Here is a 10,249-nt window from a genome sequence, read left to right as displayed (position 1 = left end):
CAACAATAACCAACAACGTTTTTTCTGTTCGCCACCCTTTCTATTTATACTCAGTCTTTTCCTTTCATGCCTTCGTTTTCTCCCACTACACACAGTTTTCACACTTGTTCGTCACCCTCAGTACACACCCTCATTTCGGGTTTTCCCGAAAGAACTGACGCGTTAGCGGGCCTCGTGCGTCACCGAGGCCCCTCGCGAAGGGTCTAGTTCTGGTCTCAGGCTCTGCTGTTTATTACCCTTTGTCTCTTTACGGCTGCTCAGGTAGAGCCGAGAATTTCCGATACTACGAGGCGTATCCAGAAAGTAAATTGCGATTGGCTATCAAAGAAAGGCAGTAATTTATTTCTATTTGTAAGGGGTTTTTAGTTTAAACAATACTTCGTCCGGATAATTTCAAAACTATATTTATTTTGTTGTCGTCGTTGACTACGCGGTTCAATTTGTTCTACAATTCTTACAATTCTAACAATTCCTCTCGCAGTGCTCGAAACGCGTCCTTATATGTATACGGGCCTTGACGCCCCTCTCTTGCCTTTGGGGAACCCTGGTGCAAGTTGGGGGTTTCTACCCGGCGAGGACCGCGTCGCGCGAGCACGTGGCTGGGCCCTTACCTGACCCAGCCCTTAGCGCGTGAGGGAATCGGGCGTTGGGACCGGGTTCCTCCGCAGACCGAGAGGTAAAAACGTTTGTAAAAATAAAACGTCACTTAACAGCTAACAATTAACGTACATCTCCTCGACGACACGTGATATTTGAGCGTTGATCGGGCCCCGTGTTTGTCGTGACCGATTTTTTTGGGGGATTCTTTATTTCTGGGCAATATGTGGTGGCTGTGTCTCATTCTACTCCAGTTCCTATTCGCAGAGTGCAACGGTGTTGGCCGCTGATCAGATGTCGTTATTCTGCATCTTACAGTACCTGTAGTAGAGGGACGGAGTGCTGGTGGGCATTATCTCCTAGGTACAGGGTGTCCAAAAATTATTTGTCACGGCTATGGGAGGTGATTCTACACCTTTGGATTGGTGGAGATCTGTTAACCCTCGCCCAGCCAATGCCGGGTCACTTTTAACTCATGTCTTAAGCATAGGCAACGTCTGCTCGTTTGCTAGGCTCAATCTTATCACTGTAACATAAACAAATGACTGCGTGGAGAGTTCTAACTTCTAACGTCTTTAGCCAGACAGTATTGAATACAACAGCGAGGAGAAAAAATCGAAGAAGTATAAATATGTTCGAGATGCTACAAATTCATAGGAAATGATATCAAATACAGCTCAAAGTGTATAACATGCCTACTCTAAATGTTTGTTCCCAACGAAATCTTACCTTTTTTTGGTACCGAAAACGAAGGTGTTTGTTTTTTCAATTGCACAAATGGTTCCCGTGTTACTGTTAAACGAAGCGAATATACACTTACAACGTCGGGCTTGGAGATGGTATTTCTTCGCGACTTTCGCGTAATGTACCGGTACGATACTCGTACTCCAAATAGAATATGATTCTGCTATTCGTTCTGGACATCGGCGTCGAATTATCGAACTACTTTGGTGATGCAAATACAGATAACTAAATATTTCGACTTTAAAAATATTCCCTACAAATAATTGTTTCCAACGAAATATTACCATTTCTTGATACCGAATGCAAAGATGTGCTTTGTGTTTTCAATAGCTCAAACGTTTCCTGTGTTACTGTTGAACGAATCGAAAATACACATACAACGTCGCTCATGGAAATATTATTTCTTCGCGGTTTTCACTTAACGTACCGGTACGATACTCGTACTCTATACGTAGTACGATTCTGCTATGAATTCTGGACATCGGCGCCGTATTTTCGAACTACGATGTGTGGGAATATACAGATAATTAAATATTTCGAATTTAAATATAATTCCTTCAGCTTAATGTATTCAACGAAATCTTACAATTTTTTGATCCTGAATATAAAGGTGTGCTTGGTTCTTCAATACCCCACAATGTTGCTCTGTTACTGTTAAACGAAGCGAATATACACATGCAGTGGCGGCCAGCTACTTAAGACCGCTGGGTAGTTAAGGAAATAAACAGTTCTAATATTTTATTCATTGTATTTTTCGTATACTAAACTCATATGAAATAGATTTTGAAGTATGTTGTACCATAATATCGCAATAATTCTATTTGCAACACTATTAACTACAAATATTTTTAACATTTTCTCAGATTAGTTTGTTATAGCAGAGGACAACTACTTAAAACCAAATTAGACTAATACTATAAATACAGGTAAAATTAATAAAACTTGGTAATTGCGGAAACATAAAACTTAAAAAGTAGTTAGTAACGCGTTGCACTCCCTTTTTGCCGTATCACTTCTTCACAACGTCTTGGCATAGACTCAATCAAACGACGACAACGCTCGACTGGAATATTATTCCACCCTTCTTGAATAACAGCGTACAGTTCATTTAAATTTTTGAGCTTTTTATATTTTACATGTTTCTCCACATCAATCCATAGCATCTCAATAGGATTGAGGTCTGGAGATTGAGAGGGCCATGGTATAATGTTTACATTTTGCTGACATAAAAATTGTTTGACCCTACGGGCTGTGTGTTTCGGGTCATTGTCAGCTTGCAAAATCCCCAGTTATCTGGCATTTGATTTCTTGTAAATGGGAGCAATACCTCATTTAATATATCAATGTATTTGTATTGATCCATTATTCCTTCAATTCTATGAATTGGGCCAACAACTTGTAACGTAAACGCTCCCCAAACGTTCGCTGAACCTCCTCCACCTTTCACGGTTGATTTTATACATTTTGGCGAAAATTCCTCGATGACACGACGTCGAACATACAATTTGCCATCTGACCCCATTCTATTAAACTTGGACTCATCGGTAAAAACAACTGTTGACCAGTCTGCTATTGTCCAGTTGCGATGATTTTTAGCGAACTGTAAACGAAGTTTTCGGTTTCGTTTGGAAATGAGTGGCTTCTTGCGAGCGATGCGACCCATAAGATTAAATTCGTTTAATCTTCTTCGCACTGTTCGAACACTAATTTTGCTGATAATTTCGACACCAGATTCATTGAGAACTTGTTCGGCTGTTTTGTAATGGTCCGCTTCAGAGATGCTGTGAAGAATGCGATCTTCTCGTGCTGTTGTATTACGAGGCCTTCTTTTACGCGACACGTTACAAACTGATCCTGTCTTAGATATAAATTGCATTGCCTGTATACACGCCGTTTTGGAAATATTTAATTTTGTAGCAATTGCCGAAAATGAGTATCCCTTATCTCTCAATAATATAATTTGAATTCATAGTTCAGGAGGTATGTTCTTCTCTCGACTCATGATTGTTGACTGATTAACAATTGTTTGCGATCTTGAATGAAGTGATCCATCGCAACCATGTCAACAATGATGGTAACTAAGGATCTGATGCAACTATGTAATGTGAAAATAAGCAAAAAATGAAAAACACGAATCGGTCTTAAGTAGTTGTCCGCTGTTATAACGACCTAATCTGAGAGAATGTTAAAAATATTTGTAGTTAATAGTGTTGTAAATAAAATTATTGCGATATTATGGTATAACATACTTCAAAATGTATTTCATATGAGTTTAGTATACGAAAAATACAATGAATAAAATATTAGCACTGTTTATTTCCTTAACTACCCAGCGGTTTTAAGTAGCTGGCCGCCACTATATATGTTCACAACACACGATAAAAAAAAAGAAAATTTTATGTACACAATGTACATAAACAAAGTAAATAATATATTTATGAAACATTTATATGTTTTCTTATAAGATGATATTTATTACCTAAAGATTAGTTCTGAAATACGTATAGTAAAAATTCCAGTATGGGTCAAAAGAGACCCGGCGTTGGCGTGCTTCGTCACTGTTTTCGGTCGGTTGTTCGAGGGTTAAAAAAAAATAACCGTAAAATTGACCTTGGGCATGATTTTCAAAGTCAAATTTTTTTTTACTTGCATTGTTTTCTACTCGTCGCAAGGACAAAAAGTGGTAAGAGAACCACGGGTCGTAACTCAACCGTTCTCTTAAAACGTGATGTTAAATTTCTCAAATTAAGACTTCTGAATATTGGAGAAATGTGCATGTCACAATAACGACTATACAAGCCATTTTTCTTCTTCGAAGTTTTACGCCGCATCGACTACGAGGTCATTAGCGACAACGACGGTTGGAGTTGGTTAAATTTTGTTAAGCATATTTATTTCTAGAAGGAATTTGTTGTGTTTTTATGCTATCTAGCGAGCTTAGGGCTGTATCGTTTTTTTTTATATCTCTGTCTGTTACGGAACGGGCCGTAACGGTTGAGACCGCCTTCGTTTCGGGTTGGTTAAAGGCGTAAAATTCCAGAAATGTGTTTGATGTTGTTTTATTTAATGTTCAGTTCGAACGGGTGTCGGTTTAGGTGTATGGTTTACACTATCTGTCGACCTTGTGCAGGTACGTCGGTTTTATACTAGTTTTGGCACCTTGCTTCCGACCAATCAACGGTCAGGAAAAGGGCCCGGAGTCGAGCGTCGCTTCATGGGTTTTTCCCGACTTTGCTCCCTTCCTACTCGTGGCGGTTGCTTGGCGTTTTGGTTTATAATTATAAAGGTGTTTGGTTATGATAATAATAATATCTAATAATAATGTTAATAAGAATATTATAATAGTATCTAATAACAATGTGTGGGGGGAAGGAAGTGGGTTCGTAACACTGTCTATGTGGTTCGGTAGATCTACATCCGAAGATCATGTAGGTGCTTGTTCGTTGTCGGTTCCGGCATAAGCTGCAGTGGGGTGTTTCTGTTTTTTCGATTAGATATTGGTGTGGTATAATTTGGTGTGCCCCGTCCGTAGGCTAAACCGCAATTCTATGCGTTTTGATTTGGAATGACTCAGCAAGTGCTACACGTATCCTTTTGCAAATTTGTATATTTATTCTACCATCTTTTAGGAAAACAAAAATATTCTTTATAAATGAAAATACCCATTTGTTGTAAAATAGGACCATCCCGAAGAGAGCGCCTTTAAAAATATATTTCCCGATGGCTGACATGATATCAGACGTACTTATCCAAAATACAAACATATTCTTAATCTATACATATAAAACCGCTTCCTTTGAAGGCGTATAACTCTGCTAATTTTGAGAATTAAGCTTTAAAACTTGGACATATTTTCGATATGTTAAACTATAGGGTTATCCAAATTAAGTGTCACATCTTCAAATTGAAATAAAACGCAAAGTATTTGAGATTTGTATGGTTTCTTTATTTTAACACAAAGTCTACTTTATGACATTAATTATGAAAGACAATATCATTCGTTAGGTTTGATACGTTTGATCCAATTTTCCATTACATTTTCACCTAACTGAAATTCAATTTCATTAATGGCGACTGTGATATTGTTTTTCAGCTCGTCAATAGTCTTTGGATTATTAGCGTAGACTTTACTATTCAAGAATCGCCATAGAAAAAACCCTAATGGTGTTAAATCACACGATCTTTGTGGCCAAGTGATGTCTCCTCCATTACGCGTCCATTAAACATTTCCTTCAGCAGAGCAATTGTTTCCTTTGATGTGTGGCATGTGGCGCCGTCTTGTTGGAACCAGATATCGTCCAGGCTCATATTGTTCAATTTGGCCCTAAAGAAAGTGGTTACCATGTGACGATAACGCTGTTGGAAGATGTGACACTTAACCCTTTGACTACGGCAGACTTTGAGACGCACCAGCCGTACCATACGGTAGGAAATCAGTCGCGACGGACACCGAGAACGGTGAAACTTTTCGTTAGGCGTGCATTTCTGAGAAAGTATATTCAAATAATCAAAATACTGTATTCCACTACATTAAAACAGTATTATTTATTTCTTTGTATTCCGCATTCAATTGTTAGTGTACAATTTAATATTAACATTAAGCTTTTTTCACAATATATCTAATAATCTAGCAAAGTGTAGTACAATTCGAAACATGAATAAATACATAACAAAAAATAACTGCAAAATATAAATAAACATATTTAAATAATATATGACTAACGGAATATGTAATTGCTGAATTAGCATTCACTTATGTCTGACTGAAATAAGATCTGCCGGAATTATGATCGATAAAATTTTCCGGGCGCCTCTCGTGTCAGTGGACCGAACTTGATTAAACGCCTATAGGCGCCTACAGTACCATAAGAGCAATATTTTTAAGCGCCCTTAGGTGCCTACAGTATCACAAGCGCAAGTTTTCTAAGCGCCTTTAGGCGCCAACAGTAGTCAAAGGGTTAGTTTGGATAACCCTGTATAAGAAAACGCAAAAAAAATTGATTTTTCAACAGTCATGTAGGAAGACCCCTTAATCTATACAGACGTCTGTTAAGATTTGCCAATTCTGTTAAATTTGAATTTTGTAAATACTAAGATCCACGATATCATGTTTCTAACCATTCTGTTTTCTCTTCTTAACGCAGGACTGTAACATCAGCTGTGTTCACACGTGAAGATAAAATTGTCTCAGGGTCGGATGATCGAAGTGTGAAAATATGGGAACTGCGTAATATACGAAGTCCGCTAGCTACAATTCGAGGAGATAGTGCTGCTAATCGATTGGCAGTTTCAAGCACTGGCATCGTTGCTATTCCGCATGATAATAGACAAATTAGATTATTTGATCTTAACGGTCAGCGATTAGCAAGATTGCCCAGAACAAGTAGACAGGTGAGTGAAACTAACTTTCATTATCGAATATGTACCCAAGCCTGCTTCATTACACTCATATACACTATGGAAGGATATTAAAGGATCGCGTGGTTTGGGTTACGTAGTTTTCTTTTTTGCAAAGTTTATTTTATTCCAATCGTGAGTGAGGTCGTCTGCTAGCGACTGACTCTTCGGACGCTCGTTTTTACCAACTATTTTAGTTTACTCCTAATTGGTTCCGCGTCGCGTTGACCAATCCGATAAGTTTTTTTTTACAAAATCGCCGCTTGTCCTTTTACGCCCTCTGGCGTGCTTTTCCTTGCACCGAGATGCGATTTGGTGGGGGATATAGTGACTCTGGACATTTGGCGCTGCAGCGGAAATGTCCTCCAGGTTCGGTACGTATGACCTGTTCGGTCGAACCTTTCGGAGACTCTTGGTTTTTGATGCGGTAATTTACTATCGAGTTCGTCGGTGAAAGTTCGTAGAAAAACATGCACTGCCGGAAATTCTAAGGCCCGATCCACACTAGCGCTTTGCTCTCGAAATATATATTAGTTTATACATCTACGTTTGGTTAAAAATCCGCTTTTTCGCGATTTTCAACATGTTATCATTTGCTAATAACTTTGAAGCCATCAAAATGATGACATAAACTCATCATTATTTCACATAGACTACAACATATATTTTCGTTTTTGCAAAACAAACATTTATTTACAATTTTCATATTGAAAAGGAGGGCATACAACAAAATGAAAAATATTCTTAGAAAGTACCATCTTTTGTGATGCGAATGAAAAAGAAAAAATAGACTACAACATATTACAGTTTCATAAAAATCGGAATTTTGAATGGAATAACCGGTGGTAAATCGAGAAACGCGTTCACACTCTGGGTTCAGTCTGATCTCGCTTCAGCAAAATATTCTTTCCAAAGATAGTTGCTGGGATGAGACCGGACCGTCACCAAAGCGGTACGTTCTAAACCAGAGGCCCTTAATTTCTTGCTCACGAGCAAATTTCCCCTCCAGAGGTTCCCCCACTATGCGGTACGAACACGCAGAATGGGTAACATAAACCAACGGCAGTCGCTGGAGTTGTGGTGGGAGGACTCCTCGCGTTCTCCTCCCGCCGCGCCGCAACTCGAGCGAGACCATCTCAGTCGCATAGTGGGGGAACCTCGGGAGGGGAAATTTGCTCGTGAGCAAGAAGTTAAGCGCCTCTGTTCTAAACCATAGAAGAATATTTGACCGGACCGGGAGCGGACCGCTAGTGTGTACCGGGCCCAAAACTGAAAAGTTTTCATTCTATTAAGATATAATAAATAACGGAAACTTCTAATCTAATCCAATGCTAGTGTTTTGTTTTAATCAATTAATTTATACGTCAACTGATGCTGATGTGTGCCTAGTGGTACTCCACTAATATAGTGGAGCTAGTTCGTGTTCCGGTTCAGCGAGCACCAATCAGAAAGAAACTCTTTTTAATTGGTCAGCTGAACAAATAAAAAGCTAAAATTGTAGCTAGCTTTTTAAATGTTAATAATGTAGGAACCGACGGAAAAATTTTGAGGGACACAACGGGAATCGAACCCGGGACCTTTGGCTTGGCAAGCCGAGGCTTTGTGCACTACGCCAACTACTCCCTCTCTATTTTCCCTGGTCGGTTTCCTATTTGGATATGGAGGCCCCGATACTACAATAATTTTTACCTTCTCTTTCCATAATATCCTTCAGCACCCAATCCGCATTTCTTACTTTTTGACTCCTCCTATCCATCCAGCCAATCACCTTCCATCCGACCTTATACTGGGTGGAGCATTTAAAACAGGTCACCTGAATAACTCGCTTGCTTTTGATGGTAGAAGAAAATGCATCGGATCAAACCTGCTTGGTTTTGAGGGGCACATAATTTCATGACAATAATTTTTTTGTGGATAGAAGCGTAAAGAAGGTATAAAGGTTAACCCAGTTTTTTTAAAAGGAATGATTTGTCTTTTTATTTACATAAGTCATAAATTTGTACATATTCTTTATATTTCAAACTATAAAATGAATACAACATAACAATTTCGATTTCTTTCAAATCGACAAACGAGAATACTTCCTCAAGTGATGAAAATTGTAGAACGATCAAGTTTTGTACCATAACTTTATTGGAATAAATATAAACATACGCCCGTTACATTCTGTGATGTAGAACGTTCTTTTTCAGCATACATCTTAATATTATACGTTAAACGTCAACAATTAAATGTTACAAATATGGAAAAGTTACTTATAATTTATTGTAATGTAAATTATGGTACTTCACCATAAATCGATTGTTAATTAAAACAGGTGTGTTAAATACCCTCTTGTTCTAGTTCAGGTAATGTTGTATGCGATATATTTATGTTGAACACATTACTCACAAATTGTACATATTTTCCATGCATATATACATATTTTTCCTGCATACATGCATATGTTCTTTTGCATACCTCACGTGCATAGAGGTCCGCAGTCTAGTCATGACGAATTGGCTGGTTTCGATTTCTCATATAATTTTGGGACATTTTGTATCCTTTTTTGTAATATTCAACATTAACTATTATTATAGACGTAATAGAAATTAATGAGACTTTTAAGGCTTTTACAGCCTGGATTACTTGAATTGTTGTTCAAGGCTTCCAAATTTCAGCAGTGTCCAAAGTTTACTGCATTCTAACGTTTTGCCAAGATTTTAATTGATCAGGCTGACCAAGTAAAACCACCTGTTTGGTAACAAATAATCTATAACATGAATACGTTGTGCTTATAAGCACTAATCCAAAACGACACACGACATTATTATTGGCTGTACCCTGATGAATCTAACTGGCAATGTTGGCAAAACACCGAAATTCAATAAACCTTGGACACGGCTTAAACCCCCAGAAGCCTCGAAATACAATTTATGCAAATTCATTTCACCTTGTAAAATAAATTAAGTCTTAATTCCGAATTACAAAAGGCTAATATCGAATTTTATGATTAATTTTAGGGTCATCGAAGGATGGTGTCATCGGTAGCCTGGGCTGAAGATAGCGGAGCCTGTAATTTGTTCTCTTCAGGCTTTGACAGATTAGTTCTTGGATGGAGTATTGTACCTCTTAAGGAATGTTAGATATCTATACATATATTTATTTATTTAGCATAGTCTAATGTTATGTTAAACCAAACAAGATTATAAAATGAAATTTAATTGAAAATAAATGATTAAACTAATTGTAAAATTTCAAACGTTGCGGCAGCAAAGTTAAATGCACAGTTGTAAACAGTCATACCTATTCCCAAAATTATCAAGGATTCCAGCTTTCTGTTGTTGGAGATCACTGAAATTATACAATATATAAATAAATAAATAAGTAACGACTATAAATAATTTAGTATTAGTATAATAAATTACATATTGACATTAAAATTTCATCAATGTGTCCGGAGACAAACAAATTCAAACTATCCGTTAACAATTCTACGAAAAATCAATAGACTCCAAATTATTATGTAGAA

At 37.7% G+C, this 10,249-nt stretch overlaps 1 protein-coding gene across 1 annotated transcript in view; it reads left to right on the top strand.

Moving 5' to 3' along the window:
- Window positions 1-9,863, top strand: part of LOC108575529 (WD repeat-containing protein 37) — a 24,386-nt gene extending 14,523 nt beyond the window's left edge. The window contains exons 6-7 of the mRNA XM_017938351.1: window positions 6,486-6,732; window positions 9,741-9,863. Coding sequence (XP_017793840.1) covers window positions 6,486-6,732; window positions 9,741-9,863 — 370 coding nt within the window. The remainder of the gene's footprint in view (window positions 1-6,485; window positions 6,733-9,740) is intronic.
- Window positions 9,864-10,249: the final 386 nt, after the last annotated feature.

Source organism: Habropoda laboriosa, unplaced genomic scaffold (assembly GCF_001263275.1).
Source record: "Habropoda laboriosa isolate 0110345459 unplaced genomic scaffold, ASM126327v1 scaffold311, whole genome shotgun sequence".
Lineage (NCBI taxonomy): Eukaryota > Metazoa > Arthropoda > Insecta > Hymenoptera > Apidae > Habropoda > Habropoda laboriosa.
The sequence above is the reverse complement of the archived record's forward strand: the minus strand, read 5'-3'. Positions and strand labels throughout refer to the sequence as shown.